This window comes from Falco biarmicus, chromosome 1 (assembly GCF_023638135.1).
Source record: "Falco biarmicus isolate bFalBia1 chromosome 1, bFalBia1.pri, whole genome shotgun sequence".
In the NCBI taxonomy this organism is placed as follows: domain Eukaryota; kingdom Metazoa; phylum Chordata; class Aves; order Falconiformes; family Falconidae; genus Falco; species Falco biarmicus.
In genome coordinates, this window is record NC_079288.1 from 8,602,167 (window position 1) to 8,626,588 (window position 24,422).

General features: G+C 49.6%; 1 protein-coding gene across 5 annotated transcripts in view; it reads right to left on the reverse strand.

Moving 5' to 3' along the window:
- Positions 1–24,422, reverse strand: part of GAS7 (growth arrest specific 7) — a 103,148-nt gene that overhangs the window by 34,229 nt on the left and 44,497 nt on the right. For 4 of the 5 annotated variants that reach the window (XM_056326675.1, XM_056326673.1, XM_056326672.1 and 1 more), the window contains exons 3-5: positions 11,617–11,688; positions 9,259–9,344; positions 6,226–6,279 (exon numbers count right to left, since the gene is read on the reverse strand). In XM_056326675.1, coding sequence (XP_056182650.1) covers positions 6,226–6,279; positions 9,259–9,344; positions 11,617–11,688 — 212 coding nt within the window. The remainder of the gene's footprint in view (positions 1–6,225; positions 6,280–9,258; positions 9,345–11,616; positions 11,689–24,422) is intronic. The other variant, XM_056326674.1, reaches the window with a different exon arrangement.

The following is a 24,422-nucleotide window of genomic DNA, read 5'->3' on the forward strand; positions in this document are numbered from 1 at the left end:
CCTTCAGCCAAATTTTCAGACCGTCCAACAAGCACCCACCTGGGCAAAGGCCAGACTGGCGTGCAAGGGCAGATGGAAAAAAGGCTCCACTTCACGTCCCAGGTCACAAAACCCCATGTCACTGCTGGTCATGGGCCACGCTGGTACCTGGCCCTGCCTCTGTGCTGTCACCACCACACCCTATTTCTCAAACAACACAACATATTGTAGTTTCACCTTCAAAAAATGAGTTCACCTCAGAACCTGTGCGGAATTGCTCTGCCATGTATCATAGTGGGCCAGCTGCTTCCATGGGTGAGCAACACTGCAGCGCATCTTCCCAGAGCAGGGGAGAATCGGGAAACAGGGTCCTGCCAGCAATGGCAGTGCTGGAGGTGACCATGCGCAGGTATGTGGTGCCTCGAGAGGTTATACAGCGTCTGGCTTCGAGCATTTCTGGCTTTAACACTGCCTCTCACCCTCACCAAATCAAAATCTGAATGCCAGCCACAGGTCATCTAGATGCCAGTCCTCCCAGCATCTCCAGCCGCCCCAGCCTGGCAGCCTGCACTGAACACTGCCCTGCACACCTGCTGCGTGGAGTTGTGTGTTCCCAAACCAACTGGTTCCAGCTGAGAAAGGACCAAATGCCTCCGTGAAGACAGCAGTGTTGCCAGGGCAGATTTCTAGGGCCCAACACTGTCACACTGGGTAACACGAAGGGTGGGAAATAGGCACCTCCTCAGTGTATGCTGCAGCCCTTACCAGGAGACTCAGCACCATCGCACTGTGCACCAGGACACGTGCGGCTGGGAGCACGTACAGTGGCACACCAGTTGTTCCCTGCAGCTTAAAAACCTGCAAAGGGAAACTGCACGGGAAATCCATATTCCCTGCTAAATCCAGCACCTGCTTCACAAAAACTAAATCTGTAACAGTTGGAAGCTGCTTATTAACTCTGTTACATCACTGATGTCTGGAGGAAGTAAATAGAGTCACTGGAAATAGCCATGCTCGGACTGGTGAAGCTGTCCCACCGCGATGGACCATACGCACAGCACCATGTCCACGTGCACAGCAGGAAGAAGAACAGTGAGCACACTTATTAACAGGTGATGAGTGTAGGGTTAACTCTCTCAGAGTATCATCAGACCAAAAGCTTTATGAATAAATCAAACATCCTTCACTTCTCAGAAGCTTATACTTAATTGTCTGGAAATGATGCGGAATTGTCTGGAAAAAGTCATGAGGACATTTGGGTCTAGTATCACTTTCAAAAGGAAATTGGTGTCAATTAAAAAAATAAAATGCAGAGGTTTTGATCTTAAAAAAAAAACAAACCAAAAAGAAGGATTATTTGTGTGGTAAACAGAACCTGACAGAACTTACAGTTTTCTACACAAAGTCCCAGAGAGGGCACAAAAATTTTCAAAACTCTAGAAATATTACTAAAAATTATATACAACTGTGTAGGAAATCCTGTGACTGACTTTCCTTTCATCACCACAGATTTCTTATTATGTAAACAAGAGCTCTTGGATCTGTATTTTGGAATGTTTCTAAAACCTCTCAGGGTTTCCCAGCAGGGAGGCGAACACTGGGCTGGCACTGAGCATGACATGGCCTCATGCCAGTAGTGGAGTGACCACATCTCGCTCCCCCCGCAATCCTCCCTCTGGAATGCTCCTTTTCTTTTTTCTAGAATCAAAAATAGCTGAAAAAAAGCACTGTGGTTTGCCAGCTTAGACCCACCAGTGAGCTTTTTGACTGATGCCAGAGACAGCCAAAGCATCTCACGAAGACGTCCCAACATTCAGCAGCATTAAGAGCTCTGTCAGTCCCACGGGCAGGGACACCCCCTCCCTGTGCCGCTCTCACCAGCCACATCTCTGACCGCCAGTCAGGCGACCTGCAAGATCCAAATTCAAACTACAGGACAGACCATCGCAACGCTAATCTCTTTCAACAATGCTGACTAGCCAACAAGGCCTGAACAAAAGCGTGCAGAAGCTATTACGGCTGTAGTTGCCAGTAAGAAACAAAACAAATTAAAACACATAACTAATGGAATCACAGAACTTTAAGAGAAAACAAGGCATTATGACCTGCATTACATCTGTGCAGGCTCCACTGGGACAGCCAAGGTGATAATCAGCCTCACCATGATATTAAATCCCCACCCAGCCTTTTCACTAATAAAAATAATGGCTGTTGTCAGCTTGCAACAAAGCAAAATTAATGACACGACACCAGCAAGGCGTACTCCAAGTATAAGCTAAGCAAACATGCCAGAGGACAGCAGCCTGTCCTTCCAGTGCCCCTTGACGCAAGTGGCACCTGGAAACGTGTGTGAGAGCCACTGGATGGCCACGGCTAGAAGAAGGTACGCAGCCAGAGGGGACATGTTGTGAAAAACACAATGAAAACAAAGCTCAGTGAAGGGGGGCGAGAAGAAAACCAGACAAGCAACACAAATGGATTCATTTCTCTTGACAAACCTGCGGTGTACCAAACTCAATAAGTAGATTCAAATACTTTTGCCTGTATACTGATCGTGAGCAAAAGCAATTATACCCTTAGCAACGAAATATTCCAACTCCTATTTCACATGAGTACATTGGCAGTGATGGCAAAATTGGCTGTTTGCGTTGTAGGTGGCTCTTGACTACGTCTGAGATGCAAAAGGGTGACAGAAGAACAGTCACAGGGAGGCAGATGAGCGCACAGGATTTGCACGAGAGCAGTGTGCACAGGAGCAAGCAACTTTGTTGGGCTGGACATGCACATTCATTTAATGGATTTCAAAGTCCTATGAAGGCTTTGAAGTGGCTACCAGCACTCACCAGTACATGAGACATTGCCAAGCAACATGAATAAAACAAGAATAATTTGATCAAGGCTTAGATAATCAACTACATGTTTATTACATAACACACTATATAAATAAATGAGCAGACAGTGGGCGAGCTTGCTGAGCCGTGGTAAAGTAACTAAAGCAGGGCAACATTCTTGCTCATTTCTTCAACCTAAAAATGCAGATTATTTTTCTGGATTTCTGCACATCCACAGCATCTTAAACACAGCACAGCTGTGCAAGAACACCTGACTTCACGATCTGATTTACAATTTCAGGTGAGACCTGAAAAGTAAACCAGCGAACTCCACTAGATGTAATGAGTTCACCTGCCAAATGGGACTGTTTGGGCACAACCACACAATGCACAGGCCAGAGGAGATCTCCAAGGAGCTCAGGCACAGGCAAAGGCACAGTTTTAACTACCCAGACAGGGAAGCCCAGGAATGCCTGGACTGTGTCTAGGTAGCTTCAACACCATGTGTTTGCACGTGGAATTAGTGCAGCAATGGCACAACAGAATGGGAGAACAGACAGCTGAAGCCATGGTTGTTAAGGAAGTCAATTGATATGCTTCCTGTTTCAAAGGGAAGATTCTGCGACAAGTGTTTAGGAGCCCTCTTTATTTGGCCTATCTGTAGAAATGTTCAGAGATGATTCCGTCACTGCCTGCCAAAACCGGATTTCTGACAGTTTCTGCCACGCAGTCAGCCCCAGGGCAGAAGGGAGAACCGCACTGAACACATAGCATAGCCTCACACTGTGTTCATCACATCGTGTCAGGTGCAGAGCACAGCAGCAAAAAACACAAGTTACTGGATGTAGGCTGCTCCTCTTCCCATCGGCAGCATGTGCTTATTTATGCATCCAACATACGCAATACAAGTGCCGGCATTTTCCAAGCCATGACATATCTTGACAAGGCACTAGAGCATCCTCCAGAAAGAAACCCACAATCAGAAATACTGCATCATCACAGAGGCTTCTTGCTCTTGCAGTGAGACACGGTTCTGTCCCCAAGTCAACACACCCCCATACATTCCCCATTTAACTCTCCCTCACCTACGGTAAAGGAGCTCCAGCTTCCACAGGTAACTCATGGCCAGAGAGACAGCTCTTCAGGAATCAGGCAGCAAACTATCCAGCCTAAAACTAATGAGAGCACCTTGAAAGTCACTGCAAAAATCAACAAACACCACAGTCTTGCACTGCTGCTTCCTAAGTGAGGATCAATAATTTCTGCAAGCACCAGTTTCCTAACAGCCTCTGATGCAACCCAGCTGGCTTTTCCCTTCCAAAGGAAGCAGACAACACAGTGTTGGTAACATCCATCTACCAAAGAGAAAACACCATATTCTTCATCTTGTTGGGGAAATACAAACGAGAAATACTCCAGCTCCCCCCTGCCTTCAGGATTTTCAGAGGCTGTGCTCCTAAATGGTTATTTGGATGTAGAGGAGGCAGGTGCATTCCCAGGAAGATGGGAAGGAACTCCCACTCCTCTGCTGAAAGCAGTGAAATGGACAGCTAGGCTGCAGGCGCTGGTCAGGCTGGACATCACCTGCAGTTCACGTATCACAGGATTTCAGTTTGTGGGAGGTCTGCTGGACTGAAAACCCCAAAGTTAATCACAAAATCCCCCTCCGCCAAAAAAAAAAAAAGACTCTGCCTGAGCACTGCTACAGAACAAAAGAAACCATCTGACAGTAAGCTAAGGACGTGCCCTGCAGCTCTGTTAACAAGAACATCCCAAGGTCAGCTTGACCGCTAGGAGATGGGGAAAATGTACATTGTTTTACAGTTTACGCTCTGTATGAGAACTGTTTTTCACAAAGCTTCCTTGATGCAGGCAATGGCTTGGAGCAAACAGCTGTTAAAATTAGCTTGTTTTTGTCTGTCTGATGCATCGCACTTGAAAGCTTTGGACTTGTGCTGAAGAAATGCTCAGCCAATGATCCTGACATAACACACAACACTTTCTTGCTTTGCAGATGCTACCAGATGGCACACAGGCCAGCAAATAGACAGTGAAAACCACCCTCAGTGAACAGCCTGACTCCTCACCCCTGAGTGCAGCGAGTATTTCAGAGATACAAGCGCTCTCACCCTTGCGCTGCGCCCTGCCACCCACCCCGGGACCACATCTAGTCCCTCTGGACACTATGTTCAGCACGTGGCTTGCTCCGGGCCCTCGCACCTGGGTGGCCTGGGGCTGCATTAGGTGGGTCGGACGCATTTCCAGCCCTGGCCGCCGCAGACCGGGCAGTCCTGCCGCTGTCCTCAGGACATCTGCAGATCTGTCCCAACCAACAGATCCAGACTTCCTTCCTGAGGTCCTGCTCTCTCAATACACTAGGAACAGTCACAACACATTTTTGATTCGCAACAGCTGATTTCGACAACCAAGCAAACTGTTGGAGATATTTCTTTTGCCCTCAGAAAAGTGTCCCCGCACGACAGTGACTGCCCTGCACTGCAGGGGCACCCGTGCTGCTCCTTCCGAACCCTCATCCCTGGCACCAGCAACCAGGGAATCATGCCCATTGGTGAATAAATCAACAGGCTGCTGGTGACAAGAACCTCCCCCTCGTAGTAACAGTTCACAATGATGGATTACATTAAATTATTCCTTTTGTTCTCACAGATTTTATACCCTGCTAATGCCTGCAGCTGTAAGCATGTTTATTGGCTCTCCTTTATCGCTGCAATTTATCTGCTCGTTTATCTATTTTATTATTTCCCTTTAAACAAACCTTTGTATTCCCAACCACTTTCATTAATCTATTTTGATTTCCTTTCCGTTTCTAAACATCTGTTCTGCGCTGAGTAGCCCAGAAGCATAAAGTGTGTTCCAGACGAGGTCACCAGGCATGCAAAAGATATTAATGTCTGTAAACACGACACTGAGAACATCTTAATTAAGTCAGCCATATGTAATTAGCAAAGTTAAAAGCAAAAGCAAGATTAACTTCATATTGAAACCTAAAAGCATTGCCTATACTTCCCATCAGAAATCTTCGCTTGGACTCTCTGGCACAGAAAAATACCTTCTGACACCTCGCTGGGGACAAGAGCACCGGCTCTGCCCCGGCACGGCAAACGGCCCATCCCCGCAGCCTGCGGCTCCGCCACCCCCGGTGCCCCGCCAGACCCGGAGGCCGCCGGGCCGGGGGCTGCCGGGCAGGGCGCGCTCCCTCGGGCCCCGGGCGGGCCGCCAGCCGCTCGCAGCGGGGTGCTCCCCTCCCCCAGCCCGCCCTCCCCTCCCGCCCGGAGCCGGGGCGACAGGGACCGTGGCCGGGCCCCCACCGCCTCCCCGGGTCCCTGCCGCCTCCCCGAGCCCCCGGCCCGCGCAGCACCCTGTCCCCCCGCGCTGCAGGCCCCGCCGCACTCACCGTCAGGCTGCTCTCCTTGCTCTGCCGCCGCGGCGCCGCCGGGGACCCCGGGGCCTGTGGAGACAAGCGGGGCGCACCGTCACGGCCGGCCTCGGAGCCCAGCATGGCGGGCGGGCGCTAGGCGGACCCCATGGCCCGGCGCGCGGCTCGGCTCGGCTCGGCGCTCGGCTCCCCCGCTCGGCACCCGAGGGAGCGGGGGCGGGGCCAGCGCCCGGCGGGGCCGCCCACCCTGGCAGCCGCCAGCTCGCGCGGCCAATGGCGAGGCGGGGCGGGGCGAGGGGCGGGGCGAGGGGCGGAGCCCGCTCCCGCCGGGCCGGGGTGGCTGCCGCGCCCCCGCCGAGCCCCCGCGGCAGCTCTCGCCTCCGCCGCGCCGCGCTGGGGGGTGCGGGTCGGCACCGGCGCGGTGCTGCCCGGCGGCCGGCCCGGGAGCAGCGGGAGCTGCCCCGCGGCGTGCGAGCCCGCTCCCGGCAGCACCCGCTGGGCCGCGCCCTGGGGCCGCGCCCCGTGTCCCCCGGCCCGGCACCGCGTCCACCGCAGCCGCCGCGGGGAGGAGCGGGGCCGTGGGGCGCAGCCCGGCCGGGTAGCTCCCGCCCCTCGGCCTGCAGCCCGCAGCCCGCCGGCGGGCGAGCTCGCACCGGCGGCGCCGCGCCCGGGGCCGGCCCCCACGGGAGCCTCCCACCGACAGGGACAGCCTGCCCGGGCGACCCCCGTGCGCGGCTGGGCTGGGGCAGCGGCCCCGGCCGCGCTGGGCCCCGTCCCCGTGCGGCAGCAGTGCCCGCGGGCCGCTCTCGGCAGCCGGGCACCGGGCCCGGCCTGCGCCCCGCACAGCGCCCCGCACAGCGCAGCTCCAGCTCCGCGCCGCTCTCGGCGGCGGCTTTTCCCCCCTTGCCCTGTTGCCCCGGTCTGTGGCTGTGCGGGCCGAGTGGCTCGCCCTCTGCCTGCGTGGTGGCTGCGACCCCGGCCCGAAAACGCACCCCGGGGAAGGCCCGCAAGCTGCTGTGCGCGGCAGCCAGCCTGTGCCGTGCCAGACAGAGGCAGTCAAGGCAAAGCGGCTTAGAACGGCCCAGGACGGGCAGATGAGGAGAGGGACTGGCCAAAGTGCATGAGTTTGAGGGTGCAGAGAGCAGCTTCTTGCAACCAACAGCTGGGCAGACGCTTTCCGTACTGAGAACTCTTCTGCAAAAGCAGCCGCAGCTCCTAGGCAAGGCAGGCTCCCAAGCGGGCGCGGACACAAGCTGCTCTTAGAATTAATGGCACCAGCAGCCAGTTACAGATTCAGAACTAGCTACAGGTTCAAAGCAGGAAGGAAGCCAGGACTTCAATTTGGAAAAACCTGTAATAAAGGAGCAGTGGAAAGAAATCATCCCGGAGGCTGTTGACACGGATGAGAAAAGTCATAAAAGGGACTTTTTTGTTGGTCTGATGGCTGAGTCAGCTGAGCAAACCAGTGCATGGCAGTGGACTCCCCATGCGACTCAGATGTGAATTTCACCAAGAAGGTGACTATAAACTTTAGTCACACTCAGCACCATAAAAATGGAGAGTGGCAAATATTGCTACAAACCAAGTTCTGGGGGAGTCAGTTAATCTGACTTGTGTACTAAGCCAACTGCAGAAACATTTGTGAATCAGATACCTTGAGAAATTATTTTTTTTGCATGAGGTTTAACATAGCTTTTTTTTAAAGAAAGTCACAGCCTGCAAGCTTATTTGGGTTCTCCGAGGGCATCACAACAGACATGCGGACAGGGCTGTCTGGTAATGCACTACCTCAGTTTTGAAAATGCTTTTGACCTGGTTTAGTTGCCCAGCCTGTGCAAACTGCTCAGGGATGAAGCAGCACAGGCAGTTAAGTGCAAGATGTTTGATGTGGAAGGAACAGGGAGTCCAAAGTGCTGGCCTGTATCGTGGGAGATGCCATTAATCCACTGGTGGGGAAGCAAAACCAGAATTGCTGACTTAGCTAAAACAGAACACATGAGGACAAGGCTGAAGGCCACTACCTAGGAGGCAAGGGGTGAGAAAGGTTGAGGCAAAGAGGGACAGTTGGCAGACAATACAAAATTTAGACCAGGAAATGGGGAACATCAGAGGGACGCTGAGAGCAACAGGCAACCCAGGTCAGCATGGCAGCAGCACACAAATGAAACATGCATTTCACTGGGAGTATTTAAGGAGTTGCACTGCAGAAGAACCTACCAGTTAATACAGAAATGAAACAGAGAACTCGGCTCCGGTACCATCAGGGGAAAAATGCCAGCGGGCAGTGAAGCACAACCAAACGGGAGTGCAACCCACTAGCTATTCAACTGTTGCTGTTTCGGCAGGGAGCGAAGTTTCGTGGGAGGAGCTGGAAGAGGGCCCAGAGCCCTGTGCTGCATCTGCAGACCTGCAGGGAAGACCCTCCCAGAGACATGAAGTGGTACAAGAAAAAGTGCAGGGATATTTCTTGAAAACTTGGACAAACAGGCAGGGGAAACCGGCTTGAATGCTAGCCCGGGGGTGATGCGATGGGTGAGGCACAGGCTATGTAAGGCACAGGCTATGTAAGGCACAGAGGAGGGCCTGCAAAAGGACACGCAGGAATGATGAAGTAATTGAGAAAAAAGCTTCAGACAAATTCTTTGTGTATACTGTCTTTGGGAGGGAAAGCTGGAGCTGCGAGAAAATACAATGAGACACAGAGATGGGCAGATGTGCAAGTCTAGAGAGGGGACTGTGCTGGAGACAGCCCCAGGCTTCAGGCTGGAGTGGCAGGAAAATTTGTTGGGTTGTTAACAGTGACTGAAGTGGCCTGGTGGATTTTTCAGAAAGGACTGATAGGACAAAAAAATCCAAACTATCTTGGCATTTTGTACTGTTTTACCATCTGGGCACAAAGACCTAATTTTTCTAGATGCAACAAATCTCTCTGACCTGACAGTTTCTAAAAGAAAATGACTCTTGCACTCCCGCTCTGGGCAGATTCCTAAACTACTTCAGTGAACACCCCTTTATTGGATACCTCCGTTTGGCTTTTTCCCCAAAACTTACCTGGGGGTCCCCACTGGCTTTTCGGAGGCTCATATGACCAGAGTCGAGCTGGTGTATTGGGGTCCCAGAGATGTAGTAGCCATTCACTGTAAGAACAGAATGGACAGTTAGCAGGCTTGCTGCTGTTAGCAAATGAACAATTGCACGTTTTAAAAAAATAATCTCGTAATTAAATATACAGATATAAATGACAGTGCCTTTTTTGAGTCACCAGTGTTCACTGCCTCCAGCCTAAGAAGCTATGGATGCTTCTCCCCATTCCAACAGGCTGGCAATGTGATGTGTTAGCTCCAGCCCAGGAAGACCCCAGAACTGGACTCTACAGAAGCTCAGCCCATGCTCCCGCTCCGCCTCTACGATCCTGCAGCAGGCTTTTACCAGGCATTGTGACAGGAGTTACTGAGCTGGAAAGAGCCAAGAAAAAGAGACTCCCAAACTCAAAATAGTTCCTGTAGTACTGTTTGATAAAATGATCTGTTGGAAGAAGCAGGGTTTTGGGTTTGCGTGGCAAGGCTTTGGTGGCGGGGGGCTACAGGAGTGCTGCCTGTGAGAAGCTGCGAGAAGCCCCCCGTGGCCGATGGAGCCCAGGCCAGCCAGCTCCCAGCCGGACCCGCCACTGGCCACAGCCCAGCCCAGCACCGATGGCAGAAACTTGGGGAGAGCGGGTTGAAGAAGGGGAAAAACCCTGCACAACACCAGCAGCAGTCAGAAGAGAGGAGTGAGAACAGTGAGAGCAGCGGCCCTGCAGCCCCCCGGGGCAGGGCAGGAGGAGGCAGGAGGGGCTCCAGGTGTGGAGCAGAGGTTCCCGGGCATCCCGCGGGAAGGCCCTGGCCGGGCAGGCTGTGCTCCCACCCATGGAACCCACAGGGGAGCAGGTGCCCCCCCGCAGCCCGTGTGGGACCCCTCGCCGGGCAGGGGGTGCCCGAAGGAGGCTGTGAGCCTGTGGCCCCACGGGGAGAGGAGCCCAGGCTGGGGACCCCCATACTGGGGCTGGCTGTTCCTGGTGGATGGCACCTGCTGGAGGGACCCATGCTGGAGCCGTTCATGGAGGACTGCTGGAGCAGGGGCAGTGTGAGGAGCCCTCCCCATGAGGAGGGCAGAGACAGCGTGTGATGGACTGACCACAGCCCCCGTTCCCCATCCCCCTGTGCTGCTGTGGTGGGAGGAGGGGGAGAAAACTGGGAGTGAAGTTGAGCGCAGGACGAAGGGAGGGGTGGGGGGAAAGCGTTTCAAGATTTGGCTTTTATTCCTCATCACCCTCCTCTGCTCTGGTTGGTCATAAATTAAATTCATTTTCCTGAGTTGAGTCTGTTTTGCCTGTGACAGTAATTGGCGAGTGATCTCCCCATCCTTACTTCGACCCATGAGCCTTTTGTCATATTTTTCTCCCCCCATCCAGCTGAGGGGGGGAGCGATAGAGCAGCTCAGTGGGTAGCTGGTAGCCAGCCAGGGTCAACCCACATGTAAAAAGCACTGGTTTAATGGAGACGGGCTTTTCATGTCAAGAAAGCAACCCTTGTAGGATGTTTATGGTTCATGTATACAGCTGTAGGTTGCTTTGTTTATGGAATATACTGAGCAAAGAATAATGCTTAAAGTAGGGTTAAAACAAGATACACAACTACATTACAAATCCTTTGGTCACAAAATGTACAACCTTCAAGCCTAATTCCCACTCAGCTCTATTGATAAAGAGGGGCATCAGTTAAAAAAAATTCCGTGAAAAACATCTAGACTGCATTATTTACTGTCAGCTGGCAGCAATGGCCTTTATATTTAACACTTTTTATTCTAGAGTAATTTTTGCTTTGCTTTGTCTCTCTGCAGTACCCAAAGCTTTTCAGTACAATTATGCAGCTGATCCTCTTTTGCTCCATTCCCTGCAACTTTGGGTCAGGGCAGAGGTGGAGGGGTCAGCCCCGCAGCTACCCCACGCAACAATGCTTCATTGTGCACATGCTCTGCGTGAAGGAGCTACAGCCAGCCCACGTTCCTCTGCAGCTTTTTGCTTCCCCTGCCCAAGCAGAAAGCAGGACTGGGAAAGGCAGCCTGTCCTTCCCTGACAGAGCCCGCAGCCCCGCTGGCTCGCTGGGTCACTGCCTCCCTGCTCCAAGGAAGGAAGCCATCGCCACTCTGAGCAGACACTTCAGACGACCTGATGCACGAGGAGGGAAACAACAGAGAGGAAGATGTATCAGAAGGGCACTTTTTTTCACTTTTTGTTTACTGTCCTACACTCACGTGACCATGTACGTTAAGTATACATCCCACGTAATCACAGCATTTTCCTTTGCTCCGCTGAGTGGCAGAAAAGCAGATTCACCCAATGCAGTGGTCAGGCACAGCATCACACAGTACCTGCAGAACTCTTCTGTGACACAGGGCTCTTTGGAGTCCCAGGCACACTGCTTGGCCTCTCCCAGGTCGTTTCTGTTGAAGGGAAACATCAGTGTAAGGGTGATGGAGGCCTTGCACACACCCACCAGAGTTACGTCTATTACACACATACAAATGGATCTGACCCTCAGTGTTCTCTGAAGCAGGTTCTTGCTCTGTGATGAAGGTGCCTGCAGGTCCCTGCACTTCCCTTCTCCCATCTCTTTCTGCTGTCACTCCCCAGCCCTGGCTCCCTTGGCAGCCAGCTGGGATGGGTGGAAACAGAGCTGGAAAGGGAGCTGCATCACTGGTTCTTCTAGCGCAGGTCTGCCTCAGGGCTGTGCTCTGCGAGAAAGCAGGGATACAGCTGCAGCACAGATCGCTGCCTGTAAGCTGAGAGCCTTTCCAGGTGCAATTAAATCAAGCCCGGCCTGGGGTCCCACCTGCAGCCCACTGTGGGTATGGAGAGCTGCCTGGCCACAGCTGCTGCAGCACAGCCAGCCATGGTCCTTACCCGGGCAACAAGGACCGCGCCGTGCAGTGCCTTTGCATGCGCTCTGCACGAAAGGCGGCTGTGAATGACTCAGAAATGTGGTTTAAGTGACATGTACACAGACTGTAGCATTTTTTTTCCTTCAAAAAAGCTATTTCCCTGGCAAATTTCCTTTTTTCCACTTGGGTCCTTCAGCAGCTGGGATACGCAAATGTATGTCGCACCAGTTTTGATACTCAAAAGACTGCTGCTGCTTTTCCCCTCTCAGTTTCCTCTGTAGTTTAACCATTCTGCTCATTTTCTCTGCAAATGGAAAATTACTTTTGACCACATGCTAAATACAGAATATTTAATTGCAAAACTTTGTGAAAGTTTCAAACAGCAGACAGTGGGGTTAGAACAGCAACTTCTGCAGAAGTCTAGCTGGGAAGCCCAAGCCACCATTCCTTTTGAATAAACATGCTGGTACCAAACCAAATAAACAATACTATTTGCCAACGTCAAATAAGAAAATAAGCAAGTCAGTGTCATCAAGTCAAAGGACTACTTCAGCTGCTTGGTTTGGAACGGTCATTTCCAACATCCCAACCAACAGCCATCTAACCCTGCCAAAGCCTGAAATCCTGCGTCTCAGTATTCCAGATGAACATAGCCCAGCAGTCCTGGAGCAGAGAGGCTGAGGGCGCTGCTGGCTGTGACAGGTTAGGGTTGGCAGTCCACACTTCCATCGGGGCACGTAAGGCCTCCTGACCTGGGTGACCACCCATTTGAGCAAAAACCAGGATGCTAACAAGTTTCAAGAACCATAAAAGGCCTGTTAGGTAAAGAAGGGTATACTGTTTTATCTTATACTATCTCTATATATACATTCATGCACATATATACACATACAGATGTCCTCAAGGGTTGTGTTACATTCCTTATTACAGGAAAGGACTCAGGATTACGGATCCCAAATGGAGGAAGGTGCCATCCCCCACACCTGTGATGCCCAAAGCCTGGAGACACACACCTTGCTTTCCCTTCTCTCCCCTTCTCCCAAGCCACAGCATGCTTTTTCTTGCAAACAAAAATACTTTGAGATTTTATTATTTTTTTTTCATTGCAAGTACAAATCCTGGTGGACTAGAAGCTTTGATGAATCAAGGGGAACTATTTAAATTTTACTCACTTTTTGTGAATTGGGTAGTAAGTTAATAAAATCCACGCTAGGCCATGAGAAAGAACTGGAATGTGTTTTAACTAAATGGGAGGAAAATCAAATGCTAAGAGTTGTATTTTATGAGTCATCTTGTCTTGGCTTAAAATACATGAGTGCATGGTTAAATAAAGACAAATTCTAATTTACATTTATTGTAATGCAAAGGTAAACAAACGTGCTACCTACCTTTATGGTAGATTTTTTTTTCCCCTAATGTAAACTGTTGATTAATGAATAATGAAAGTAAGTTGAGTTGAAGACAAGTGTTTTAAAGAATGGCTTATGGAGATCTGTGTGGTGGGGCTGTGATGCCCACTCATGCTTATGCCCAAGTGCAACCAGTGGGGTAACATGTTTTTGTCAGAGCTGACTGACATTAGCAGTAAAAAAAGTTACCTTCATATTTGGCTTGGGGTTTATAATGCAAGCTTGTCTGTCTGCAATATTTTTGCATTTTTGAGACCGTACAGAGGAATGTACTTAAAACCCCAACAAACACATTTGAAATATAATGAATCTGTTAAAATTACCAGCTGCTTCTTGGTAACTGGCCTCTACTTTGTCTGCTAGCTGCTCTAGAGCTGGTGTGAAGTGCCTAACGCTTCCCCTCTGCCATGCGGAAGGCCCAGATACGTAACTTCAGGGCAGAAATTTATACATGAAAGAGCAGTGCCCAGTGGTTAGCATATTTGTGAATACAACCCAAAACACTCAGCGTCTGGGCAATTTTTTTTAAAATAGAGTGATTGTGGAGTTATGCACATTAAAAAGAAAACAAAAAAAATGCTATAAAAAATGCATAAAATGGAAATAACATCTTCTATTCGGTAGGAAACGCCACAAAAGAGTGGCTTTAACCCCATTTATTTTGAGTGCTAGGAGGAAAAAAAAAAACCCCACATCTGTACGCTAACAGAATCATTATTCTGGCAGCCCAGGCAGGGACAGGAGGGAACCTCGATCAGGATGCATGCTGTGCCATCTGCTGGAAGCAACTCCATTTACCAAGATAATACTGTAACATGACAAATGTCTGCAGCTTAGTCATGATTAGAAGTGAATGGGGGTGGGCTGTGTGTGATCATTTTCCACAACTCCACAGAAAAGGCTTGGTGAGAGACAACACCTTGTTTGATATTCCCAAGGCAGAGTCTCATCTTGGAGTACCAAATGCAGCGTTTGATCTTGGTGCTTGGAAAATCTTGTAACCCTGTGGTGAAACAATGGTCGCTGCTATTAAGAACAGATTCAGTATCAGACAAGATTTTACATCCCACTCAGTTTTCCAGAGAGGATGCTGGGGTTAAGCTAAAACCTCAAACTCTGGGAGAGTGTAATTTAGCACTGGCAGACAACGCTGACAAGCTCTGTCCTCCCTTATCAGCCACAAGTTAATTATTCTATTTAACCAACGAGGGGAATAATCAGTAGTTTTCTTGTCCCTCTCTGGACTGCAAAGGAGGTCTGTGAACAAAAAGAAGTCCTGCAGCCCTGGGAGATATCTGGAAATTAGTTACTGAACAGCAGGGCAGCAGAAAGCCACTTGTTCAAACTGAAATGACGTGGCAAGAGGAAAAATAGAAGACCCAAGCTACACATGCCAAAAGAACCAAAGAGGGTTTTCACAGATGTGGTTAAACATTTCCTCCCAAAGGAAAGCGGAAACCTGTGCTGTTTGGGGCAAGAAGTTCACTTTGCATCTGTTCGGCAGAACGAGAAATAACATGATGGGTCAGGCTTTCAGAAAGCCACACACCCTGGGACATCGTGTTAGTCAAGAACCACAGTTTCTGGGGAGGTCCCAATGCAGGTGATTTCTGTGATCAAAGCGTAGCAGCTGGAGAAGGAATTCTGTGTCCCTTCTCCGTGAAGCCAGTAGTGCTCTGAGGTCAAAGCAGTTACTTTCCAGCCTGAACATACAACACCAGCCAAACATCAGGACTTTAAGGTCCACCATAATCCCTCCTGAGTGTGCTTAGATTGCCTTCCAGAATGGATTTAGTACCTCTGAATGGTGTCATGTGTAGTGCTACTTTAGGAACTGAATGCTCCATAGTTTCTTTGCCCAAACTACAAGAATGTGGCACAGGAAGCCCGAGGGCCCCGGGTCTGCTTACTGCGCAGAAACTTACCCTGGTCTTACGCGTCTGTAGTAGCTACTGTGGATCACCCAACTGCTGGTGCTCCCTCACGTCTTTGGAAATAGGTTTGGAGTTTGGTTTGGTTTTAGCAGCAATAAATCTGTAATGCTGAGCAGCTCCAAGCCCAGTTTCTGCCCTGAATAACACGAAGCTGTGCGGGCTGCACAGGTCACTCTGGCATGGATGAAGAACAGCCACAGACTGTCTCTCTCCTTAATGCCACAATAAGAAACCCTGGAAGAACCCAAGATGTTCCTGAAAACATGCAGAATTAGAAGTGATATTTGCAGTAGGGTAGAACAGGCCCCGCAGCCCTACCTCATCTTTTTGGGGGTTCACTTTGCTTTTGCCAATGGCACGTAGCAATCACCTGTCTGTGCAGACCGTTTGCAAACCTCCCAGCCTCCCTTTGCTGCTCCACTGCATCTCCATAGGCTTTCAGCAAGGTCTGTGGCCTGTCTGTGGCGCCCCAAAATGCAAAGATTGGTGGAACCTGTGAGTCGAAGGGAGTGCAAACAGCCCCGCGCTGGAAACTAAGGTTCCCTTACAGCGCAGTACGGCACCCCCAGCCCAAACCTCCTGGCTGCCCCAACCGCCACGCGCCGGCTGGCTTTGCTGGGAGTAAACTTCACCTCACTAGCGGGAAGCAAAGCACTGTCCGTTATCTCCCCTTTCTGATGAAGATCTTCCCCACATCTGTGATGAATCAGAAAGGGTTTCATGGCACTTCATTTCTTGGTATTTTGTGTGGGAGAACACAGCCCAAAGGAACGGCGGGGGAGCGGGGGAGTTCGTGCCTGTAAGGAGAGGAAATCACCCGCAACGCCTGGAGACCAGAGTAAACCTTTCAAAACACTAGAAGCAGTTGTGTGTGAACGTGAGCACAAGGAAAACACTTTCCTCCTTAATCTGTAGAGGATGTGTAGCACAAGGAAATTTTGTTTCATTGGAATGAGGAGGTCTCACCTGTGCATCATTCACAGAACTAACTCCAGACCAGGAGGAACCATCTTGGCTCTCCCCTCCTGACCTGCAGACCAGAGTCCAGGGACAATCCTGATGTAGAAGAGCAGCTCTTTTGCCTCTGTGCTCCAGCATTTTGGTCCAGTGAACCCTGCAGCACTAAACCTGATACTGGCCTCCTATAGCAACATCAGCTCAAAAAGGCCAACCAACCAGTCCATGCACGAGCCTCTGAACTGTGACATGGTCCTCTACACAGTGTCCTCGCATGGCACTGCAAGGTCACACTCCTCCACGGGCCTCCCAGGACCCTGACCTTTACTTCCATCCTCACACCTAATGAAAATAGACAAGAAAAGCAGGTAGAAGTGACAGAGGCAAATCTCTCTGCACCTGCGCAAAACATGAGATTCAACCTTGCAAGTGCTGAAAGCAGAGCATCACGTAGCGTATGAGTTTGTTCGGGGGGGGGGTGTGTGCAGTGTCAGAACTGGAATCCAGCTCTGTCCCATAGGCAGTCCAATAAAAAAAAAAAAGAGACTGAGGCTGCCATACAGCTTTTACCCTCGGTCCCAAAACAGTGCTGTGGAGACAGGCTCCATCCGAGAGTTCTTGAAATCTTCTGTCCATGTGTTGAGGGTTGAGGTGCTTGTCACTACCTCAGCAGCACAGGAAAAGCTGCAGCTGACAGCAGTCCTTACTTGATATTTCAAATTGAGCACGGAGACCTGTACCGTGCCCCTCTTTTACTAACACCATGTAACAAAAGCAAGCCCTTCATTGCAGGCTTAGTAGTTATAATAATGCTATTTCCAGCACTCCCTGAGACACACTTTGTTCTTCTAGGTTTTAGGCCACTTTACCAGGGTGAGTTTCTGTATCACCCTTTTGACAGGGCATCCTGTGTCAGAGGGAAGCTGTCACTAAAAAGCTTTATCTGTATAAGAAAAAAACATGTAATAAAAATGCTTGACATCGGTGTTTCCACAGATGAATTACTATTTCAGCTGTAGTTCATAAGTTTAGTTGGAGTAGGTGTTGACCGTAGCTAGTGACATATGAAAGAAAAATCTTGACCCACAGACTAAATCCTTCCAAGCTCCTTAACTGACTCAGAGAGATGGAAAAATATTATGCAGAGGAAGTACTAGAGTAGGTCATGGTTATATTCGTTCCACCCACTGATATCTCACTTCAGGTCTAGCAAGTACTTCAGAGGAGGCAAGAACTGTCTGCAAGTGATGAACTTCCTCACTGTTTTCCAGCATTGCAGACTGGTTGTCTTCAAGGAGAGAACCCCTGTAAAGCATCTGGCTTTGCTGAGCCCCAGGCTGACGTGCACACTCTGGCTCTCAGGGACGTGACAAGGTGTGCTGGGCTGGAGCTCCAGGAACATGCCAGTCTAGCTGAACGACTGGGTCATCTCTCTCAAAGAAATGGCATGCTTCCAGCTCGCCTTCAGGTTACTTTCTAACCAAGAGAGGATGAAGTAAGTCTTGTTTCTCCTCTGAAAATAAAGACTTCAAGATTTGGTAAAGGTTGGAGGTAAAGTTACAAAATGACCAACTGTTGTTAGTAGCCTTAGGGCCACCCTTAGCCAGCTTCATTCCAGGCTGTGCTTGGGCTGCCAGGATAGATCCTGTATGCATTTCCTCTGAGAACTGGCCACATTCCGAATTCACCCAATTCCCTTCCCCACTCACAACAGCGTCAGTAAAAATGCAAATATCACTGTGTGATCGCAGGGCAGAAAATTCTCCTACTTAGTCTGTTGTCATCCTCCAATTACTCAGTGAAATGCAGCATTATTAAAATTGCTTTCATATCCTTGATTAAGGTGTAGCTTACAATGGTGCAGTTGGGAGGTTTCCTTTGCACCTGGCACCTCTTAATTTAATCCTTTTTATGTACTTACAATGCTCAAAAACTGTGCGTTTTAGGAAATAATAGTTGAGCTTGCAACATACTAATGTTCCAGTGCTCTCAGCTCTGGCATTGCTGAGAAGCCACGAGACATCAGTGTAGTGAATGGTGTATTTTAGGATGGATAACCCTGTAACACGCCGAAGTCCCTTAGAGTTTCTGTGGGTATTCTCTGCCCCAGGCAAAGCAATGACAAAGGAGTTGCGTAAAGCATGACCACAACCACCGTCACCATCTCTCACCTGCCCATGTTGTGCCAGGCACTGCTCATGACAACAGCCTGCAGCTGAGGCACCAGGAGGACAAAGACCGGTGGAGTTTCCAGCTGTGGATTCCAATGGGGCTTCGACACGTCAGTGCTTAACCACTCAGACTGGGATGTTTTAGCAGACACTGTTTTGGTGCCCTGGGAAATTGTACTTGCAAGACAAAGACAGCACCATGCTGGATGGAAAGAACGCAGCTGCTCACTAGCCGCAGGATGTCTGAGGTCTCTAAGCACTAGGTTTGCGAGGGAAATGCAACGTGTTTATGGCACTGAGTTTTCAGCGACTGCTCAGGCGCTGGCTAGAGAAGCACGTGCTGTTCCTGCTCTTCCTGGGGTCAGCAAGTAGGCTGCAGGGTGCAGTGGCTGCACAGCTGGATCAGAGCCTTGCTTGGAGTTAGGAACTTCAGTGGAAGAATGGTGAAGGTTAAACCAAGGTAAGCAGGAAAGAGTACCCAGGAGGACAGAAACAGAAAAGCTGACTGGTAGTACCAGGAGGACACCAAGTAATACGTAATTTTTTCAGGCAGCTCGGGAAAATTTTCCCAAACCCCTGAAGTACTGGACTTGAGATTCCTTTCAAGGAAATGACTGCTTGCAGCTACATGTTTCAGGACTGCCTAGGAGTCTATGCCCCAGAACTTGCTGTTGCAGGTGGCATTTTACTGATGATGGTGACGATGAGACTACATGGACCTTAGTTAGGATCAAGATAACGTGAAAAGAGAATTCCTGCTTTCCAGCAGACAGAAAACTGTTTAGTAAACGGGAAGAACATAACACCACAGACAAGAAAATCCTGGAAATAAGGACACACCATGTAAGGCTGACCTCAGCTGAGAATGCAAGATGGCAGCAAGCCACGTGCACACTTGTGTCATAAGTATATAAGTCATCTTTAATGTCATGGACAAGGTAGCTGGAGTGCTATTGTTTGACTAATGCAAGAGGCATTACAGCTGCAGCACATCAGAGAGTTTCTTCAGCATAATCAAATATTTTCCTGCTGAATCTACCACCCACACACAGTTGTAAACCACTCCCATAGACACTGAGGAACTGTATGGTTAACCACATAGTAGCTATGCATTCTGGGCACATTGGCATTTTTGAACTCGGCATGGCAGCGTGGTCCTAGGGCTCCCCTCTCAGAAAGCACACTAAGGTCACCCCTGCCAAGCAGCCTGGGAACTTTTCCATGTCCTTTTACATTCCAGGTTACATGCAGTGTCATCTGCTCTGCCAGCACCATTCAGTCAATGGCTTACAACAGTCTCACATCTGAAAAGAGGATTAATGGGATGTGAAAGCAGAGGAGATTGCTCATCCCAAGTTTTCTTAAAGATGGGTAAGTATTGCCCATGCACAGGAGATGGTTTTAAGAGGCTATGCAAAGCACACAATTCTTTACACCTTTCAGAGATTGGATAGCATCTACACCCTCCCACCCTGACTGCTTTCCACCTTCTCTGCCCCTTCATTTACCCATCCTACCCTATGCCTTTACATCCTTCCCCATCACTTGCGCCCGGACTCATGTCTCCTCTCATTTGCAATCACAACATGGAACTGCAATCATTATTGATAAGAAAATGTCATACTAGGGAATTACTTCAGGAGCATACATTTGTTTCAGATGATGACAGTGCAGTCCTGGGAAAGGGAGAGGCTCAGCCCCAGTAAGCTGCATTAACTTGCCAGCAGCCCTGATAACTGTCTGAACCAAATATGAAGCGTTGTAAAGGGATGAGGCAGAGGAGAGCAGTGCTATTCTCCTTGCTTTAGGCTCTGAAAATGCCAGTCCGAAGCCTGCTACCAACCCCCTGAAACAGCAGCAAGTAAATAAACATAGTTGTTTCATAGGGACTGTCAGATGTCTGGGGCAGAAATAATTTCACCTTACCTGCACTCGCCTCCAAAAGACCCACGGGTCGTCCAGCTGTGCTCAGGGTTCAGTGTCAATGTCAGCCCTCTCTGTTTGCCCTCTCCCAGACAGGGCTTCTTCCTATTCACAGCCTTCCCATCAGCTCATATGCATGAAAGGTTTTGAAAGCTTCACACACAGTGATTTCGCAACCCAGACCAGCCTGGGGACATTCATATCTTGAAATTCCAGCAGAACAACAATGCTTCTTGCTGACTTGCTGCAATGGTACCTACCTTGGGAAGAAAGGGACAGGGACACCCCTGTGCATAGCCGGGTACAGGCAATCTCAGCTGGATGGAGAAATGGACACAGGTCCTGGGGGGGGGAGCGCAACAGAGGCCTCCGGAGCATCACACAAACATCCCTCCAAACCCCTCCTGGCCACGGGGAAGGATTGGGCCTGAGAGGGGTGGGTGTCATGCTGTGCTCTCCCCATCCGGAGCCACAGGCATGGTTGCTAGAGCCCAGACTTCATCTGCAGGGCAGCAGGAGCTTCAGGAGATGGGGACAAGGAGACTGGGCTGATCGCACACTTCAAACAGCCAATTCCTCTTCCCTTGGCACATGCAGTGGGTGTGGGACAACACACTGAGCACACATCAGAGGACTTGTGGTACTGCAAAGCGCTGTGTGCCTGTGGATAGTAGTACTGAGGCTGGAGAAACCAAGGAAGCATGGGTGTGGAGATAGCCAAACGCTGGCTAGGAGATTTTAACATCTGAAATTTGATGGGTAAAAAATCCAAGGCAGAGTAGTATTGTTCAAGGGCACAGAGACAGTGCTGCAGAAAAGCCAGTATTGCAGCTCTGGGGAGGACTGTTCCACCTTCAGAGTTACTTCTCAGAGTAACCATTGGTCTCCCATTCATTGCCCAAACAGCAGAAAATTACTTCTCCATCTGCTGAATCAAACCTACGAGCACTGCACGCCCAAATGCATTTTTTTTTTTTCAGCCCAGACCTAGGAGTTTCTAGCACATATAGAAGCTTTCCGTGGGGCTTACAGCTCTGCAACAACAGAACAGCTCCGGCCAGCCCTATGCTGGAGCTACCTTGTGTGAGGCCAGGTGCTGTGGGGAAGGTGCTGTCCCTGAGACATCCCTGAGCTGTGCCTGCAAAGCCTGCCTTCTCCTTCCACCGCCCTCCTGCCAGCTGCCACGCGGCCTCCCACCTTCTTAGTACTCATGCAATGGAAGTATGTAAAGACATATTTCTTTCCTCAACCATTGCTATGCCAACAAGTCATATTTCTGATATGTCCTAAACCTGTCAAGGCTTCCTGCCCCGGGATAAATATTTTTGCCCTGGTCTGATTTGCAGAGCTGTTGTCCTGGCCTTCCAGCTCCTGTTATTTAAGTAACCCCCATGAGTACCGCAGCTTTTCAGACAGTGAATCTCCCCCAAAGCGCTGTCCCTCTGAAGTGTGAGCACACGCGCAGGTGTGTGCTTGTGTGCCTGTGTGAGCCGTTGGGGTATTTGCAGCTGCTGTAGGAACCACGCATAGAAATGGGGTGCGGCATTTTACAAATGTCCTATGCATCCTATGCATCCTATGCGCTGCTGGGGAAGAAAACCAGGGCAGGTGTGCTGGATGTGAGGTGTGCTCACCAGATGACCTGATGGGAAGAGACTGTTTCACTGCGCAGCCCCCTCTCTGCCTGCTGACCCCATTGTGGCTTCATTCTGCTATGGGAGTAGGAAGGGGCAGTAACCCCATGCAAAGAAACAGGACATTTTTTAAGTTCCACTTCGGTTCTAGGCTGCAAACTCAGGTCCCCAACGAGATTCACTACAGCCAGCTTTACCTGTCTGTGGGGTCGGTATTGTCACCGAAGCTCTCCTTAGAGTCAGTGAAGAGAAACTGGCACTTACAGGGTGTAGCCCACATTAGCTATTTTAGATACCTACATCAGGAAGACAATTGAGAGGTAAAGACAATTATTTCTTTTCATGAATAAACAGTGAGACCGAAAGACCCCATTCAAACCGAGTTGTCCACCGTGCAGATGGTATCTTGTCAGGCAAATCAACATCTGCCCTGCTCAGACGGTGGTAGGGATGGTGAAACCTATCTAAGGGCAGGGAGTGAGCATCCTAGAGGCCAGTCAGTGCTGCAGACTGACAACAACGACAATGACAACAACGACTAGGACAACGACAAGGACAGCGGGTTGCAGCCGGGCAGCCATGCACTCCTTTGCATGCACTTCTTTCCAGTTTATCACCCTTTCTCGATGGTGTCCTGGTTTTAACAGAGTGCAAACGCGCATTTAACTCTCCGAAACTCCGGACAGGTATCCTGACTGTCCTTCCAGCACAGGACTCCTTGCAGAGTTAATGATGCAAAATGACTGCTACAGAGAAGGGTCTTCCAGCTGTTTTACAGTGGCTTGGCATCTCTCTCCTCTTTCTTACATTTTGACATGACAAGCTTGGATGTCTAGATGTTGCACAAGATAGATGCCAGGCATCCTGACTGTAATCTAATTGATGCAGACTCAACCTTCTTAAAGCAGGCTATACCATGAAAACAAATTTTAAGTACACTGAAAATCTCTTAGGCTTCATTCTGAAGACCTTTTACAGGTCAGAGGCCTTTAAAATGGTTTCAAGATTGAGTCCAACCAGTTTCAAAGGATGATAAATGTGTTTATCTGGTTGGGCCATCAAGTGGAGATAGACAGGAATGGGCTATCTTTGTCGCTGTCTCTTTTACCTGTGCACAAGTGTTTGTTCCATACAGAGTCACCCCAGCTCTTTGATTACGGATTTTTCTAACACCTTTTTTCCCACTTAAGAACATTGCCTCATAAATTCTATTTCTTTCCAATTAAGAACCAATTTCCTTTTGTTTTTCACATAAAGGCAATGAAAATTAGATCACACAACAACACTCATGGTGGAAATACGATAATGGTCAGATAGGATCTATGGATGCACAGGCAGATAATCACAATGTGGAAGGACACTAACCACTGGAAAGAGCTGACAATAATATTAATGCCTCACAGCAGGGGAGGGTTCTGTTGTGTTATGAAGGCTCAGAAGGATCGAGATATTACCTGCGCCTAAAATCCCATTTTCCTGCCCCAGGAATTGGAAGGGATACTTGAGTTCCCATCTCTGAATAGCTCAAGCACCAAAAGCAAAAACCCTATTTAATCCAAAAAAAAAGCTTCTTCACTGTGTGAGGAAGGAAGCAAATGGTGAAGCAGAGTTGGTGCAGTGCCAGGCACATTCAGAAAAGCAGTTTGTTGGATGGACTGGTCACCCAACACCTGCTGTTTTCAGGAGAAGGGAGCAGAACTCCACAAAGGGGTGAGCTGGGGAGCAGCACAGAGCCCCACTGCATCAAAACTCATACAGCTTTGCTCGCTGATCTTCTTCAAAGGCTGTGCCCCCTCCCTGCTCCCAGCAGACTGACTGCGCAGTGTGGAGCCCACCAGCTGCTTCTGCCCCATGCTTTGCTGGCTAATCCTGCCTTTCCCTGGAGAACAGGAGGGCGGGACTACCCAGGAAGGAGCAGGATCTGTCCCAAAGCGCAGTGGGAATATTCAGCACAGGTGCATGGGGGTACACATGAAATGAAAGCACAGTAAATGTTCCTCTGAACTCCTATTGAGATTCTTTGACTTAGACAACCAGAAAAAGCAAACCAGCAGTTGAGTGACAACAGCCTACTTAGATGCGACATATGTAAAAACTGGGGAAACACAAAGATACCAAATAAAGTACAACTCTCATGTGAGTTGCAGGCATTTGTCATCCTCTACACTAATAAATATTTTTCATTTAGGTTAGGCTTTACAGACTGAAAAAGCAGGCCTGACAGGGATTTCAGGAAGTCATTTTGTTCCTGCTGTGCCCCAAAGCAAG